General features: G+C 40.6%; 1 protein-coding gene across 4 annotated transcripts in view; it reads left to right on the top strand.

The window, feature by feature from the left end:
• The window catches only part of ripor1 (RHO family interacting cell polarization regulator 1), a 325,031-nt gene that overhangs the window by 289,218 nt on the left and 16,503 nt on the right, over positions 1-19,310 (top strand). For all 4 annotated transcript variants that reach the window (XM_060838161.1, XM_060838160.1, XM_060838159.1 and 1 more), the window contains 4 exons: positions 9,664-9,803; positions 11,864-12,032; positions 17,335-17,470; positions 18,262-18,420. In XM_060838161.1, coding sequence (XP_060694144.1) covers positions 9,664-9,803; positions 11,864-12,032; positions 17,335-17,470; positions 18,262-18,420 — 604 coding nt within the window. The remainder of the gene's footprint in view (positions 1-9,663; positions 9,804-11,863; positions 12,033-17,334; positions 17,471-18,261; positions 18,421-19,310) is intronic.

Genomic DNA, 19,310 nt, shown 5'->3' on the forward strand with positions numbered 1-19,310 from the left:
GGCCTCATCACCCAAAGGATCACAAAGGTATCCTGAACACACAATTTGTCTAGTGGGTAAACCACCAGCTAAAAAGCAGGGGCTGAAAGAATTCAAAAATAATTAGATAGAAGTATCGATGTAGTGATATATTAATTGTGCTTCCACTCTATGCATGATGTAAATCTAAGCAATAGTAATGATGCACTTTAGAAAACTGTACACCCCTGATTTGGTTTATGTAAATTTTTTGTCACTGAATCTAAGGGTGTAATTGCCTCTATAATCATAATTTCTGGGTCTCCAGCATATTATTTTTAGATTCTCTGGAATCCTTAGCTATAGCTAACTAATAAAAACCATTTTAATATTTTAAATATCTTCGTCAGGTCACTCTCCGTGGATTACAGTTAGAGGATAGTGGGGCTGTTGTCAGACCTTGGAAATTCCTGCAACACCATCCATACCTCACTTTGTACACAAACTTCTGGAGCTGGCCATCTTCTACCCCCTTCCTCTACCACTTGCAAATTAATGGTATAAACATGATTTACAACGAGTTTCAATAATTTGTTTTTTTAAAAATGTACAGCAATTCCTTCCTCAGTCTGTTATAAAGCAGTCTTTTTCCAGTTCAGTCCACAATACAAAAATCAAGTAAAATAAAAAGATGGCTTTTACAACATCCACTCGGTGCCCTTTTTCCCACAGTGTATGTCACTTCCTCAAAGAACTCCAATAAAATTGGTGAAACATGATTTTACTCAAATCTACGTTTATCCTGCCTGACTACCTTGAACTTTCTAAGTAACCAGCTGTAGTGTCTTTAATAATATCTGTGTTAAATTAACTGGCCTGTAGTTTCCTGATTTCTTCCTCTGTCTCTATTTGATTAAAGGATTTACATGTCCTGTTTTCCAATCTTCCCCAAAACTCGGGAAATTTAATAAATCAAAACCAAATCTATAAACTGTCTTGCAAGCAACTTCTTTGAGGACCCTAGAATGAAGCTCTTCAGGATCTGGGATCTAGTCTGCCTACAGGTTCAATTTGCTAGTGACTATAATTTTCTTGAGTTCCTCCCTTCCAATCATGTCCAGTTAGCTGCTCTTTGTTTTGGAGATGACATTCACAGCTTTAGTTAGCTCAGTTGGCTGGAGAGCTGGTTTGCAATGCAGCTAACAACATGGGTTCAATTCCCATGCCTGCTGAAGTTATGAAGGATGCACCTACTCAATTTCGCTCCTCGCTTGAGACATGGTGACCCTCAAGTTAAACCACTATCAGTTGCATCTCTTTGATAAGAGAGCAACCCTATAGTCCGGTAGGAATGTGACCTTAACGTACCTTTTATATCTAAGACTGAGTTAATTTGCCATTTTCCAATTTTCCATCATTAATTACCCAGACTCTTCTCTCTTAAATATCTAGAAACTCTCACTATTTGTTTATGCATTTTTAGGTTGCTTTCCGTCACAATCTAATTTTCCCCTCCATAGTAATCCTTTACTCAATGTTTGAATTCCAAGTAGAACAGTTGTTTCAGGAGTCAGGAATGTTACTGCAGTTACAGCTGATTCACGTATTTGATGCACCCAATTGAGTGTAACTTTTCTTGTCTGCACTCATCTGCTCTTAGAAGATCAGTTCTATTAGAAAGTGATTGCTGCTGTGATCAGCTAAAATTGGAGAAGTCCAGAAGGAGACTTTCTCTTCATTTTGTTTCTTCTCCAACCATGAATGGCCATGTTACTTTAAGGTGTCTCATTTACAGCAATTGTTTAAGTCAAGAAATGGGCAGATATCACTACCTTTTGGTGTTGTTGAATGGAAAGTTGAAGAGGCTAATTCACACCCAGGCTTCTGACATGGACAGTCTTAAATATAATTGAAAAACCACTTCAGTGTTAGATTTCCAGTAATTACTGTATGCAGGTGTCTGCATTGATATTTTGACATATGATTTTTTAATAAATGAAGCAGAAATATTACTTCTGGAGTGCTGAAACTAATAAGGCTGGTCAGATCGGTGGCACAGTGGTTAGCGCTGCTGCCTCACAGCGCCAGAGACTGGTTCAATTCCCGCCTCAGACAACTCTCTGTGTGGAATTTGCACATTCTCCCCGTGTCTGTGTGGATTTCCTCTGGGTGCTCCAGTTTCCTCCCCCAGTCCAAAACAAAATGTGTAGGTTAGGTGAATTGGCCATGCTAAATTGCCTGTAGTGTTAGGTGAATGGGCTGAAAATATGTTGCTGGAAAAGCGCAGCAGGTCAGGCAGCATCTAAAGAGCAGGAGAATCGATGTTTCGGGCATGAGCCCTTCTTCAGGAGGTTAGGTGAATGGGTAAATGTAGGGGAATGGGTCTGGGTGGGTTTCGCTTCGGCGGTTCGGTGTGGACTTGTTGGGCCGAAGGGCCTGTTTCCACACTGTAAGTAATCTAATCTAACCTAATCTAATTTGTCCCTTTGGTAGTGATTTGGAAAGAGAATAGTTTAAATGCATCTTTATTTGGACTCCTCCCATGATTTGGGCCTGTGCCTATTCTTATCTGTGTTCCTTAGTGCTGAGGGGTCAGTTAGTTCAGTTGGTTGGATGAATGTTTCTTGATGCAAAGTGATACCAACAGCATGGATTTAATTACCACACTGGCTGAGGTTACCATGAAGGACTGACTATCTCAACCTCTTCCCTTGCATGAGGCATCATGACCCTCAAGTTAAACCACTACTAGTGTCTCTTTCGAATGAGACAGCTGCCGTTTATTACTTAATAGTCAGGTAGGACTATGGTGACTTTTTTTTTGTTGAATTGCATAATATGATTTGTAACCAAATCCATTCTTTATTCTAAGCTATACTTTAACTATCCTCCACGTCTCCGCAGTTCAGGTTCTCAGGATCCCACAATGTCTGGATTGGTGATTACACATTGAGGAACATTGAGGAATTTAATGCTTCAGAGCAATATTGATTTTTAATTTGATCTTGAGACAGTGGGTGGCACTAGCAAGGCTGAATGTGTTTAGTTGTCTGTAGTTGGGACTGAAGGTGATGCAAACCATGTTTGTAGTGTTAAACTAGATAACTAGGCTAGGCCAGCTGCATGTTTCAGATTCCCTTTCCTGAAGGTCACTAATGAACCAGTTGGGTTTATCTGACAACTGTTAAAAATCACACAACACCAGGCTATAGTTCGTAAACCCAACGGGTTTATTTGGAAGCACTAGCTTTCGGAGCCATGCTCCTTTATCAGGTGGTTGTGGAGTATAAAATCGTAGGACGCAGAATTTATAGCAAAAGTTTACAGTGTGATGTAACTGAAATTATATATTGAAAAAGACCTGGATTGTTAGTAAGAATGGGCATGTTGCTTTCAGTTCTTTTATATGTAAATCCCAAAACCTTTTTTTAAAGTTACATTCTCAAATGAACTTTAACAATAGGTGCCATATTGGCCCAGATAATGCACTGAAGGTGTCAGGTGCCCTGAGTGAGGCTGTCTGTGTTGTTCAGATTGATTCTAATCTAAAAAAGGGATTTACAGAATCTTACATGGATTCATGCAGTTGTTGAGCAAAACAAAATGTAATTCTGCAAATATAAGTTCACCCCGCAAACATATGTGTCTGTGTGTGTGCGCGTGCATGTGTGCACGAGAGCGGAGTATGAATGTCTGTGAGTGTCTAAAGGGACATAAGTCTATGAGAGGGTGCGTGTAAGAATGTATGTGTGAGCATATGAGAGAGAGCTTGTGTATGAAGATGATCTGCATGAATGTATGGGTCTGTAGGAGTGTGTGTGTGTGTGGTGCAGTGGGGTCGCCTGTAGTGTGACATGAACCCAAGGTCCTGGTTGAGGCCATCCCCACTGGTATCAAACTTGGCTATCAGCCTCTGCTCGGCCACTTTGTGTTGTTGCCTGTCCCGAAGTCTTCCTTGGAGTACGGTCACCCAAAGGTGACTGGGCCTCTGCCGTAGCCTCTGTTTAGTCTCACCAATATACCATGCCTCAGGGCATCCTTACCTGCAGTGGACAACGTTGGCCAAGTCACATGAGTACTTCCCACCATGCCACAGCAACGGATGAGTGGACACTGCACAACAATCAACAGACAGGGATGTTCCCTCCCAGTTGGAGAACACTTCAGCTGTCTGGGACATTCGGCCTTGGAGCTTCAGGTGACCATCCTCCAAGGCGGACTTCAGGACAGGCAACAATGCAAAGTGGCTGAGCAGAGGCTGATAGCCAAGTTCAGTCCCCATGGGGCTGGCCTCAACTGGGACCTTGGGTTCATGTCACACTATATAGGTAACCCCACTGCACTACATACTGAGACACTCCTACATACCCATACCGTCACCAGACCCTCTGTCATACACAAACTGTCTCTCATACGCTTAATCATACGCTCCCACACACTCATACGCACACTCTCACAGACTTAGACCCTTTACACTTTCACACACACACTGTCTCACAGACAATCATACACCCTCATGCTCTCACACACACACATGCTTGTGGGGTGCATTTGTATTTGCAGAATTACATCTTATTTTGCTCAAAAACTACAGGAATCCATGAAAGATTCTTTAAATCCCTTTTTTTATATGAGAATCACTGGGGCACAGACAGCCTCACATAGTGCACCTCACACCTTCAATGCATTTTCTAGGCCAGCATGGCACCAATTGTTAAAGTTATATTCTCAAATGAACTTTAAGGAAGTTCTGTAATTTACATATGAAAAAACTGAAACCAACATGCCGATTCTAAAAGAGGATTCTGGGTAATCCAAGATGGAGGACGGGAAACGTTTCTGGCTGTAAGAGCTGCTCCTTTTTTTTTGAGGTATTTTAGGTGTTGGAGGTGATTTCCTCGAATTCAGGAGCAGCAATTACTGTTTTATATGCTGTTTCACTGTTTTGGAACTTTGGGGAAAAAAAAGTCAAAACAACAGTTTAAAAGGGAGAAGAGCAGACAAAGGAAGCACATGGTGAGGACAGTGCAGGAGAGAGAGAGAACCTGCATAGTTACCGCCTTTGCTGTTTGAATTCGTGTATCGCTGGACATCGGAGTCCATCTGGGAAAATTAACAAACAGTGAAACTCATAACTAATTTTGGAGGAACTGTTGGGCAAAGTTCACAGAACAGAATCAGATAAATTAATTGTTGTTTTAATTCTGTCCCAGAGAAAGGCTTCAGTAGAGAGTATAGTGGATTCTTTCTTGATTATATGTTTTTGGAGATAAGTTTCTTGATTAAACTTAAAATATAAGCCATAGCTATTAATTTAACCTGGGGTAGTATTTGTAGAGGAATAAGAAAATGTTATTTTCTGGGTCTGTAGATTGTGAATGAGCAAAAATGGCCTTTGCAGTGATATGTACTTCTTGTCAGATGTGGAAGTTTAAAGAGAGTTTAAGGGTTACTACGGATTATATCTGCCATAAATGTAGTTGGATGCGAATCTTATCAGATCGAGTGGATCGGTTGGAGAGACAGATAGAAGCGATGAGGAATTTGCAACAGTGTGTGATGGATGGCAGTTATAGGAAGGGGGGGGAAAGTCTCAGATACAGTCACATGGATGGGTTAACTCCAGGAAGGGTAAGAGAGGTTGGCGCCTAGGGCAGGAGTCTTTTGTGGATATACCCATTTCAAACCAGTATGCCGTTTTGGAAAATGTAGGGGGTGATGGATTCTCAGGGGAACATAGCACGAACAGCCAAGTTTCTGGTATTGAGACTGGCTCTAATGCAACGAGGGGTATGTCGCCTTCCAAGAGATCAATTGTGTTAGGAGATTTTCTAGTCTGAGGTACAGACAGACGAGTCTGTAGCCATCAGAGAAAAAGCAGAATGTTGTGTTGTTTCCTTCATGCCAGGATCAAGGATGTCTCGGAGAGGGTGCAGAATGTTCTCACGGAGGAGAGGGGCCAGCAGGAGGTCATTGTCCACATTGGAACCAACGACATTGGAAGGGAAAAGGTTGAGACTCTGAAGGGAGATTAGAGAGAGTTGGCTCGAATTTTAAAAAGGAAGTCCTCAAGGAGAGTAATATCTGGATTACTCCCAGTGCTACGAGCTAATGAGGGCAGGGATAGGAAGATAGAGCAGATGAATGCATGGCTGAGGAGCTGGTGTATGGGAGAAGGATTCACATTTTTGGATCATTGGAATTTTTTTGGGATAGAAGTGACCTGTACAAGAAGGACAGCTTGCACCTAATTTGGAAGGGGACTAATATACTGGCAGGGAGATTTGCTAGAACTGCTTGGGAGGATTTACACTAGTAAGGGGGGGGGAACCAAAAGAGATAGTGAGGAAAGCGATCGATCTGAGATGGATACAGCTGAGAACAGAAATGAGTCAAACAGTCAGGGCAGGCAGGGACAAGGTAGGACTAATAAATTAAACTGCATTTATTTCAATGCAAGGGGCCTAACAGGGAAGGCAGATGAACTCAGGGCATGGTTAGGAACATGGGACTGGGATATCATAGCATTTAAGGAAACATGGCTCAGGGATGGGCAGGACTGGAAGCTTAATGTTCCAGGATACAAATGCTACAGGAGGGATAGAAAGGAAGGCAAGAGAGGAGGGGGAGTGGCATTTTTGATAAGGGATAGCTGTGCTGAGGGAGGATATTCCCGGAAATACATCCAGGGAAGTTATTTGGGTAGAACTGAGAAATAAGAAAGGGATGATCACCTTGTTGGGATTGTATTATAGACCCCCCCCAATAATCAGAGGGAAATTGAGAAACAAACTTGTAAGGTGGTCTCAGCTATCTGTAAGAATAATAGGGTAGTTATGGTAGAGGATTTTCCAAACATCGACTGGGACTGCCATAGTGTTAAAGGTTTAGATGGAGAGGAATTTCTTAACTGTGTACAAGACAATTTTCTGATTCAGTATGTGGATGTACCTACTAGAGAAGGTGCAAAACTTGACCTACTCTTGGGAAATAAGGCAGGGCAGGTGACTGAGGTGTTAATGGGGGAGCACTTTGGGGCCAGCAACCATAATTCTATTTGTTTTAAAATAGTGATGGAAAAGGATAGACCAGATCTAAAAGTTGAAGTCCTAAATTGGAGAAAGGCTAATTTTGACGGTATTAGGCAAAAACTTTCGAAAGCTAATTGGAGGCAGATGTTCGCAGGTAAAGGGACGGCTGGAAAATGGAAAGCCTTCAGAAATGAAATAACAAGAATCCAGAGAAAGTACATTCCTGTCAGGGTGAAAGGGAAGGCTGGTAGATATAGGGAATGCTGGATGACTGAAGAAATTGAGGTTTTGGTTAAGAAAAAGAAGGAAGCATATGTCAGGTATAGACAGGATAGATAGAGTGAATCCTTAGAAGAGTACTAAGAAAGTAGGAGTTCAAAGTTTGTGAGAAGATTTGTAGCTTGAGTGCTCGTTGTTGTGGTTCTGTTCCCCGAGCTGGGAATTTGTGTGACAGACATTTCGTCCCCTGTCTAGGTGACATCCTCAGTGCTTGGGAGCCTCCTGTGAAGAGCTTCTGTGATCTTTCCTCCAGCATTTGTAGTGGTTTGAATCTGCCGCTTCCAGTTGTCAGTTCCAGCTGTCCGCTGCAGTGGCTGATATATTGGGTCCAGGTCGGTATGTTTGTTGATAGAATCTGTGGATGAGTGCCATGCCTCTAATCTTTTTTTCCCTCGGATTGGGGAGTCCAGAATTAGAGGGTTTAGGGTGAGAGAGGAAAGATATAAAAGAGACCTAAGGGGCAACTTTTTCATGCAGAGGGTGGTACGTGTATGGAATGAGCTGCCAGAGGATGTGGTGGAGGCTGTACAATTGCAACATTTAAGAGGCGTTTGGATGTGTATATGTATAGGAAGGGTTTGGAGGGATATGGGCTGGGTGCTGGCAGGTGGGACTAGATTGGGTTGGGATATCTGGTTGGCATGGATAGGTTGGACCAAAGTGTCTGTTTCCATGCTGTACATCTCTATGACTGTGAGAGACTTAAACAATCCAGGTCTTTTTCAACTTATAACTTCAGTTACATCACACTGTCAACTTTTGCTACAATTACTGTATCCTAGCATTTTATACTCCACAACCACCTGATGAAGGAGCAGTGCTCCAAAAGCTAGTGCTTCCAAATAAACCCGTTGGACTATAATGTGGTGTTGTGTGATTTTTAACTTTGTACATCTCAGTCACACCTGCATCTCCAATCTTAACTGACAACTGAGCTGCATCTGTTTTCTGATGTGTACAAGCGTTTAGATTTATTGAACAGCTTTCACATAACTGGTGTTGCCAGCACCAAAGGCTAGATCATGTGTCAAACACACCTATGCAAACTATATATTAAACAAGAGAAATGGAGTAAGAGCTGGGTGATGCTCGTTTCTTGAGGTTACTTTTATCTGGTGATCGTTTTGGAGGTGGCTGTTCCCGATCATTGGCCGTTGAATTTGTCACTGAAGCTGCAGTTTTTGCAGCAGTTCCTGATCAATTTGTCTTGATGCTGCCAGTAACTAATCCACCCTGATGACTGCTTACAAACAGGCCACCAACACAATGAACACTTCAATCTGCAACACCATACATCCTGTAAAATGAGACTAATAGTGGGTTACAGATTACTACTGCAGAGTACTGGCCTGCCGAACCCTGCCATTCAATGAACTTTCTCCGCAGTAATTGAATGCTGTTTGGAGTACTGCCACACGGCCAGATATCAAATTTTGTCCTATGTTGTTCTGATGTATGTTAATTAGCCTCGAAAGAAATTGCCCCATCATTAGTGGAATTTTGGATGCTCTTAATAGATGGGTACTTGGAATAATGGGCAAAAAACCGGATTGGGATTCGGGAGAAAGCTGTCAATCTGGCTTTCTTACAGTCTTTGATTTCTCTTTAAATTACTGGTTTGCAATCCACTACATATGAACCCTGCACTATCCAGTCCCTGTTTCCCATTTCTCTTTAGTGATTCATTTTCTACCCATTGTCATTGTGTTGTTCATTTTCATTGTGTTTCAAGTATTTTTCAAATGCAACTAGCTGTTCTTGACAAAGAAAAGTTGACACAGGAAGCATGCCAAGTCTTCCAGGAACAAACCTAAAAGTTCTGTTTGAAAAGCATTTTTGTTGTGATCAACATGGAATTGGCCGACCTCAGTCCTGTACTGCCACCTAGTGCCAGAACTGTGTGAGATTTTGGAGAAATGAGAAAGATGACTGCAGTCTCCAGAAATGTCAGCTGTAGTATTGACCGTGCTCCTGTGATCATGAATACGTAGCATGATCATAACAGTTGACTCAATTTTGGAGGTTCAGCCCTGAGATCTTCATTTCACACAACTATTAAATGCCCATTCTGTTACAGCCTAATGCACGTAGTAGCCAATGAAGGGCAGACACCAAACTAATTTTTAATTGTGCTGCATTTCAATCTCATTTTCTCCCAATAAACGGAGTCATCCTTGGACTTTAAATTCAGTGCTGGATTGTGTGAACAAGGAAAGTCAATGTGAAGTTTAGATGTGGGCTGCTGCATCCCAAAGTTCGGTTTTTGGGACAAAAAAGTGCTCTCCATGGTGGCTGACAAAGAACACCACATTAGTTGGAGGAAGAAATAGAAGTGCAGATTCTGTGATGGACGTTTGTTTGTATTTGTTGAATTTTGAGCGTTGTCTTTTTGCAGCAGAGGCAGGGTGTGACCCGGAGTAGAACCTCGAGCATCAGCCTGACTGTGGAGCATGCACTGGAGAGCTTTGACTTCCTCAACACCTCCGACATGGAGGATTCAGAATTCTCAGAAGAAGAGGCAGAGAAGATTGGAAGGTATGGCATGTTTCTTGTGGCAAGGTCTATGTTGAGGGAGGTGATAGAAACCCATAACTCACAAAGAGGCTATTGAGCCCATTATACCTCTGGCTGTTTGAAAAAAGTATTTTTTTTGCCACGTCTTTGCTTTTGGTCTATAATCCTGCAAGTTCCTCCTCATATCCTTTTTAAAAAATAAATGGAATCAACTTGCACCACTGCTCTGGGTAGAGCATTCCAGATCCCCCAAAACTAAGATAAAACATTTCTTCTAATTTTTCCCTCAAGGTCCTTGCCACGATTTAAATTCTGGCCTCTGGTTATTGAGCTTCATACTGATGATAGGAAACAGACTTTCTTAATCAAACTTTTCAGCATCTTGTAAATCTTTTTATTAATTCTTCTAAACTTCTCTATTCCAAGGAGAACAATCCTAATTTCCCAAACGAATCCACATGTTTGACGTTTCCTAGACCTTGTAGTCCTCTGCTGTAGCCTTTCCATCACACTTTTTTCCTCCTCTGATGTATGGGGGTTGCAGAATTATTTCCAGTACTATAGCTGAGGCCTAATCATTGTTTTATGAAGCTCCAGATTTTATTGCTTTATATTTGTTGCTCTGCAATTGTTATGCTGCTTTAATCATATTATTATTTTGTCCCAGCATGTTCAAGGAATTGTGAAAATGGACACCATAATGTCTCTGGTCATCTGCACTTTATAAAATAGTGTCATTTATAGCTTCCCATATTATGCCTCCCAAAGTGCATCATTTTACACATGTCTGCACTGAGATCTATTTACTGGGCTTCTGCCTAGCTCACTATGTATGCCTATGTCATCCTGAAGCCCAATAATTATCTAGTTATCATTGCCTTGCCATTTAACACTGAAAGATACATAATGTATAACAGGTGGTGCTGTGAATGATATGGGTGTAGTAAATTTTGGAAGCACAACAAATAGTTTTGTAATTTTCTGTTTGAAGAGGCCTAAGTGCTTTTGAGAGCTGAACTTGGTCATCTTCCGCATTATCATTATTAATTGCTGAACCATTGATTATTTCAGCTACCAAGGTGTTAAGCCCTTTGATTCTCTCCTTAAACCTTTCTATTTCTACCTCTTCCTCCTCCTTTAAGAGAATTGTTTAAAACCTGCATCAAGCTTTTGACAAATCTGCCCTAGCATCTCCTTAATTGTCCCAGTGCCAAACGTTGTCATCGTGTGATGGGGGGTTTTTGTCTACATTGAAAGTGCTAAAATGTCATCTGCGCCTCAGTTGGTAACATGCTGACATTCCACTGAAGGAATACGGCATTGTTGGAGGCACCATCTTTTTGATACAATGTTAATCCAAGATTTAGTTTGTCTTCGCAAGTAGATGCAAAAGATTCAGTGCAACTCCTTCAAAAGTTATCACTGATGATTGAAGAACATATATCAGTTGGAACACTGTAACAAAAATTCAAGTTATTTGCTCATTATCACATCACTATTTATGAGAAGTTGCTGTGGGAGATGCTGGAGAGACAGAGTCGAAAAGCATGGCACTGGAATAAGCACAACAGGTCAGGCAGCATCTGAGAAGCAGGAAAGAAAATGGTCAACATTGCGGGCATTAACCCTTCATCAGGAATGTGGAGGGGGAAGGGAGCTGAGAGATTAATAGGACAGGGGAAGGGTAGGTGGGATGGCGATAGGTGGATTCAGGTAGGAGATGATTGTGATAGGTTGATGGGGATGGTGGAGAGGATAGGCAGGAAGATGGACCGATATATCCCTATGTGCTGCCCCCTCCCCACCCCCTATTTATCTCACACCACCACCCCCTCACATTCCTGATGAAGGGCTAATGCCCACAACAAAACTGTCCTGCTCCTCAGATGCTGCCTGACCTGCTGTACTTTTTCCAGTGACATGATTTTCTACTGTAAAGCACAAAATAAATGCATCTTTTTGCTTTGCTGTGAAGATATATTTGAAGATTTCACTGTCATGGGCAGATCAGTTTGTCTGTGTAACTCTTCAAAGCTTGTGAAAGTGAAGCAGTATCAAGCTATTTCTGCTTCTTGTGACAGGCGCAGCAATAATGTGCGTGGGCTAGCTGCAGGGCCCAGTGAAGCACTAACAGAGGATACTGGAGTCGGCAGTGGTTCCGAAGGGAGTCCGGTTCCAATGACAACAGGAAATGAATACTTGGACCAGGTTCTAATCGTACACTTGAATAACTGCAGCAGACTTCTACTGGTAAATATGTCAGATCTTCTCATTATCTGCAGTGTTGGCTGTTACTGAAACTTTGGGCATTTCACCAAGTTCTTTGTTAAAGTAGCTCTTTGCTCATCTCTGACAGATAGCACAGACTGTCTTTGTGAAGTAGAGTGGTTCCCATACAATGTACTTACTTTGCAATTATTTGTAAGTCAAAGGAGCCCATGATGTATCTTTTCCCTTCTGTGCAAGTCCACGTATGTAAGTGCAGATTAAATTAACACCTGATAGGAATTGGCATTTCGAGCATTAATGCCGAATTAAGTACAAGTTTATCAGTGGCTTCCTATTCAATGTATCCCAGAATTCTGTGGGAAACAAGGGAAGTGATTGCTTGACCCCTTGCTGAGATATTTGTATCATAAATATCCACAGATGAGATGCAAGAAGATCGGGGGTTGTCTAACATGGTACCATTATTTAAGAAAGATGGCAAGGAAAAGATAGGAAACTATAGGTGAGGGAGCATGAAATCAATGGCTAAGATTAGATTAGATTAGATGTTGGAGGGGATTCTGAGACACAGGATTTACATGCATTTGGGAAGGCAAGGACTGATTTAAGAATAGTCAACATGACTTTGTGTGTGGGAAATCGTGTGTCGTGAACTTGATTTTTATGAAGAAGTAACAGAGAATGGATAAAGGCAGAGTGGTGGAGTAAGTTATCTGGATTTCAGCAAGGCATTCAACAAGGTTCCTCATGGTAGACTGGTTAGCAAGGTTAGATCACATGGAAAAGAGGGAGAACTAGCAATTTGGATGCAGGACTGGTTCAAAAGTAGAAGGTGGTGGTGGATGGTTGCTTTTCAGACTAGAGGCCACTGACCAGCAGTTTGCCACAAGGATCTGTGCTGGGTCCACTGCTTTTCGTCATGTATATAAATATTTGGAAGTGAACATAAGAGGTATGGTTAGTGGGTTTGGAGGTGTAATGGATAACAAAGAAAGTTACCTCCGAGTACAACGGGATGTTGATCAGATGGGCCAGTGGGCTGAGGAGTGACAGATGGAGTTTAATTTAGATAAATGTGAGGTGCTGCATTTTGGAAAGACAAATCAGGACTTTACGTAATGATAACATCCTGGGGAGTGTTGCTGAACAAAGAGACCTTGGAGTGCAGGTACTTAGCTCCTTAAGTGGAGTCACAGGTAGATAGGATAGTGAAAGTGGTGTGCTTACCTTTATTGATCAGAGCATTGAGTGTAAGTGTTGGGAGGTCATGTTGCAGCTCTACAGGTCATTGGTTGCGCCACTATTGGAATATTGCGTGGAATTCTAGTCTCTCTGCTGTAGGAAGGATGTTGTGAAACTGGAAAAGATTCAGAAAGATTTAAGGATGTTGCCATGTTTGGAGGGTTTGAGCCAGAGCTAAGCTGAATAGACTGGGGCTGTTCTCCCTGGAGTGTCGGACCTTGAGGAATGACCTTATAGAGGTTTATAAAATCACGAAGTGCATGGATTAGGTAAATAGACAAGGTCTTTTCCCTGGGGTGGGAGAATCCAGAACTAGAGGGCATACGTTTAAGGTGAGAAGGGAAAGATTTAAAAGGAATCTAAAGGGCAAACTTTTCATGCAGAGAGTGGTGCATGTATGGAATGGGCTCCCAGAGGAAATGGGTGGAGGCTGGTACATTTACACTATATAAAAGTAATCTGGATGGGTACCTGAATAGGAAGGGTTTACAGGAATATGGGCCAAGTGCTGGCAAATGAGACTTGATTAATTTAGGATATCTCGTCGATATGGTTGAGTTAGACCGAAGGGTCTGTTTCTGTACTGTATATTACTATGACTTTATAAATGCTCTGATTTGAGAGTTGTCCTTAGCTGTTCTGAAATTATTCTGCAGTACTGCATTCTGTCAGCAGATGACACTGGCATGTTTTAACTTGATTTCACAAGTTATTTTATCCTTTGCAACATTACCACCTGTGGTGAGTAATATAGTGCTGCAGCAGCTGAATTTAATTTTCAATTCAGAATGTAGCTTTGATTCTTTTGGCTGTTGTTTAATTTAAGTTTTCTTTTCAAATCGAATGAACAAAATGGTGTAATATGAATGTAAGCAATCCAAATGAACTATGAGGATGCTGCTTGCTGGAAAACTAATGGTGTAACACAGCAACCAACATAGTTAAACAATAAGACAGGTCATTTGTTGCAATTATCCTCAACTTGCTGGTCTATTTCTTACACTTACCATTTAGGCTGAGAAAATGGTATCTTGCCTTTTGTCTCCCTGTTGTTTTTAAGAATTTCTGGGTTTAGACATTAATACTTCAAAGTTTGTTAACTAAGAGCCAAAATGTAGTTTCACAATACGATAATTGTTACAGCAGTGGTAATTAACCTGTCTCAGTGTGGAAATAATTTCTAGTATTCAATCTCATTCTTCTACATAGTCAATTTGATTATTAAAAGCTTCTTTTCTCAAGATGCTTTCTTGCGCCTTCCTTGGTCCATTTTTCCCCTCTTTGTATTTCTTCCTTTATCAGTTTTGACTCTAATTTGCTCCCCTCCTCCGTCGTCTTCAATCGTAAATCACCATGATTTATGTTCATGGTATGCTTAGGTGCCAGTTGTTCTGTCATCCTCACCGTGTTTTAATCAGTTCTCACTTGCTCCAAGTTCTGCCAGAAGTCTAAAACTGTCCTGCTCCAGCTAAGTCTAGTCTGTGATTTAAACTTCAACGTTAATCCTGTAAAAATGAGGATTAAATTGGAATAAAATTTTGTCACTTTTTGATATCTTCTGGGTATTCTAGTCCCAACCTTTTGCTACAATCGAGTGGTAACATACTCTTTACTGAGTCAGATAATTCACAACTCCATTCATTCCAGAAGCTTCAGCATATAAACCAGGCTAAAACTTCAGTATAGACAGGGCATTCCTTCAGAGATGTCACATTTCAGATGAAATATGAAATCTAGAACATGTCTGAGCTCTTGAGTTGGACATTAAAAAAATCTCATGGCATCAATTTGAAGAAGAGCGAAGGTGTTTTGCCACTAACCACTGTAGATACAGGATTTAATGGATATGTAGATACATCAGAGTTTACCTCAATGTAGATAAACTGTGATCCCAGTAATCATGTGAGAGTACCCTGCAGAGTGTTTAAAATCTCAGAACACCAGGTGTTGTATGATTTTTAACTTTGTCCATCCCAGTCCAACACTGGCTCTTCCAAATCATGCAAAATGTTTAACCTGCCGTCTTACTGTTATGGACACATTGTGTAAATATAACCTGAAGGTCCTGCCTGAGCTTCTATGAAGAACCCATGCAATAATGCCCTGGCCAATATTAACCCCGTTGCCGTTTGGTTGCTATTTATGGCATGTTGCAGCACACAAATTGGCTGTTACTACTTAATAACAGTGACTAAAATTTTAAAGTACTATAAAAGCAAAATACTGTAGATGCTGGAAATCTGAAATAAAAACAGAAAATGTTGGAGAAACTCAGGTCTGACAGCATCTGTGGAGAGTGTTAACATTTCAAGTCTGATATGATTCTTCTTTGAATAATTCTCCACATTTTATTTTATTTCAAAAAACTTTTTTTTTGCTTTGATTTGTTTTAAGGCTTACTAACCTTGTGAAAGACACATCCACCATAATTGTTTTACGCAATGTTGATTAAGTTTTGACCTTTTGTTTAAACATGATGTTTCAGTGATAGAGACGTTCAGCAATATACTTGCTCGTCAAAAGGAATCGGTGTTGTGGTGCCTCCTTCATCCTCATCTTTAACAATAAATTGTGAGGGTGCCACATATCTTTGTCACAAAGACTGAAACTATCCGTTCAGCTGTCTCTGCTGCATACATTCCTTCATCAGCCTTTTGGGATAATGTAACATTTTTCTTAATATCATCTTGTTCATGAGACCCAGCTGACTCACTCTGCCAAACAAATCATTGACCAGACAACTTTATTTCCTCAGTTCAATATTCATTTCAATTCAGTCTCCATAGCTGCTGTTTTCACAAATTCATCTTAAGGAAAAGCTACTCTTGATCTTTCTGTACCTTACATCTGCTCTCCCAGTTTCAAGCACCCTTTCCTGTTCAAAGTCCTTAAAATTGTTGCTTTTAAAGCTGTGCTCATTTTTCACACAATGTTTTATGTTTGAATTCCTCCAATCAGGTTTCTTGCCCAGCCACAGTATTAAAATAGTCCTTGTTAATGTAAAATAACATCCTTTATTATTGTGACTGTGATAAATTATCCCTTTCATCCTTACCTACAGTCTTCGACATACAGTATTCTCCTCTGATTTCTCTCCTCCGCTCTCCAGCTGGATGGGACATGCTAACTACATTTTGTTTTGATTTAATCAAAACAAGAAAATTGCTTGTAATGCTTTCTCTTCAAACATTTGCACTGTTACCTCTGGTGTCCTACTGTTTCTCATCTGAGAGCTGATTACAATCTGTTCTATCACATCACTATCTCAAAAGAAACTTCAGCTGTCTCTGGTCTCTCTGCTTGTTGAACACCAAACAAATAGACATTTTTTTTCCCATCTAAATATTGTGAAGACTGAAGTCATTGTACTTGTACGTATCACAAACTTGGTTCCCTGCCTCTTATTTTCATCCCTGACAACCTTTGGAGTTGAGTTGGTCCAGAGAAGAAGTTTCCGACCACATATTTGCACAATTGCCCATACTGTCTGCTTCTCTCTTTTGCTATGCCAATGGACTCTGATCCTGCTTTACCCGTTCTGCTGCTGAAAACCCTCATCGGTGCCATTGTTTCCATAGTCTTGTTTATTTCAGTATTTTCTTGACTGGCCTCCATCTTCTATGATTTGGGCTCATCCAAAACTCTGCTTGCATCTTAATTCATTATGAGTGTCATTCATCTATTACCATGTGTTAGCTGACCCATTCCCATTCAGTAACACTTACTTTTAAATCCTTGTGTTTTTCAAATCTATCTGCCTTCCCTATCTCTGTTACCTTGTCCAGCTTCAATAGCCCCCAAGTTAATTGTGTTCCATTAAATCTGGCCTCTTGTACGTTTCTGACTGTATAGCTGACTTGGAATTGTCTCTCTAAACTCTTCCACTTAAGATGCTCCTTAAAACCTACCGCTTGGATCAGGTTTTTGGTGATCTCTCCTCATCTCGCCACTTGTGGATCTGTATCAAAATTTTTTTTTAGATTTACAACGTTTTTGTTTCTGTTAAGCACCTTGGGGCAGTTTACTGATTTAAATGCATTTTATATATATGCAAGTTGTCAATATCCATTTCATATTGCAGCAATTGGGTATCTATGGACCACTACGATGCCGGGAGATTTACGCACTGGACAAGCTTCTAAGAGAGGCGCAAGTTCTAGAGACAGTGTCCAGACTGAGTGAGGAGAAATCTGGGAACATAAACACTGTTGAGGAGGGTAAGTTGATCCTCTCAAATGAAACGTCACTCGGCATTAACACACTGGCTCTGTGAAGCCCATTCCAGTTGTACACCATCAATTTTGTTTCTCTCTCATAATTGTAAAAGAGAAATGTCATAGTAGCCACTTGCAGAAGTCTTGCCTTTTTGTTTCAGGAATTTCAAGTCCTACTCAAGATTTGTGTACAAAAGTCCAGAGTCACTCCGCAGTACTAAGGAGTTGATGATTTCTAACTGAAATATTAAACTGAAGCTTAAAATGTCCTTTGGTGGATGTACTATCCTGTGTAGCTGTTTCAAAGTGTCTTGTCCAACATTTATCTCTCGACTTCCATCTAGAACTGATTTATTTGTTAGGTGTCACTAACTTTCTAATAGAGCTGGCTATGTGCAAATTGGCCGCCACCTTTGCTCCAAGATTGCCTGTACTTCAGAATATTTGTTTGGCCATAGAGTGCATTATGGTTTCATTTGGTATCTTTCTTATCAAAATAAGTGTGAATGAATTGGATAACCATATTGTTCTCTGAATTAATTGGTTAAGTTTGGGTGGCTGAGCTTTGTTTGACTAATGGCAGCAATGGGTTGTGAAATATCTCCAGGAGATGGAAACCAGTGTGATCGTTACAACTGAAGTAGACTTCCAGAAGCCAAGTGTTTCATCACATATCTGTCAAATATCGTTGTGGGAGGGATATGTTGTTTATTGTTTTCTTATTTAATACCTAATCTTGAAAAGAAGTTGGCACTTAAGTTGTCTTTTTTTTTGCTATACATGCTTCCCTTCAGTCATGCCACTGCTGAAAGATAAAACAGTCTTTTCTTTCTGGACACACTGTACCGAGGGCCCGAACCTGTTCAGTGCCACAGTCCAGCGCGTTCTGCAGAAGCTAAACTCGAGCTTTGGGAGCAAAGTGAACGAGCACTACTCTGGCCCAGCAGAAGCAGGTTAGTGGCCACGGTCACCTGGACAGCTTCTAGTTGAAGATACCTTTTGCTGGAGAAATAGATAACAATAAGGTCAAGCTTTTAATGTATATTAAGCAGGAACCATAACAAATTTCTGGTAAGACCTTCAATAAGGTACTACATAATGGATTCATTATGAAGTATTTCAAATGGGCAAACACATAGCAGAATGGATAGCAAACTGACTCCAGAACAGAAAACAGTAATGGCTGAGAGCAGCTTTAGGTTGGTAAATGATGGAAAATATTGTTCCACAAGGATCAGTGCTGACACAAAAACAAATACTGTGGATGTTAGAAATCTGAAATAAAAATAAATACTGGGAAACTTCATAAGGTCAGGAAGCATCAGTGGAGAAAAACACAGTTAACAGTTACCGTAAATGTTTTGGACCCTAAAGTTGGAGTATAATTTCCAACTTTGCAAGTAACACCGATGTGGTTAGCGCAAAGGAAGAATGTGACAAAATATACGAACGTGAATAGCCCAGGATCTCCTGAACAGTGACAATGTTTGTCACATTGCCATTTTGTGTATAAACTCACCCAGCTCAATGCTGGATGATTGTGAAATGATGGCGGCATTGACGATTTATCAGTTATTTCGTTATAGACTAATGTGAGGTAATGCTTTTTTCTTTTAGAATAATGATGAGGCCACAAACTTATTGCTTGGATTATAAGAGTTTAAATATTTTTTAAAAGTCCAGGGATTCGTATAATTACAATGGATTCGTATAATTACAATGAGCAACACAGATTGAAAGGTCATTTTAAATTTTTTTTAAAATCAAACACTGGGGTTTTGAAGATATAAATTTGAAAAGGAGAAACGAAATGATTTTTAAAAATTCATTCATGTGACGAAGA

The sequence above is a fragment of the Hemiscyllium ocellatum genome, chromosome 17 (genome assembly GCF_020745735.1).
Source record: "Hemiscyllium ocellatum isolate sHemOce1 chromosome 17, sHemOce1.pat.X.cur, whole genome shotgun sequence".
NCBI classification, from domain to species: Eukaryota; Metazoa; Chordata; class Chondrichthyes; order Orectolobiformes; family Hemiscylliidae; genus Hemiscyllium; species Hemiscyllium ocellatum.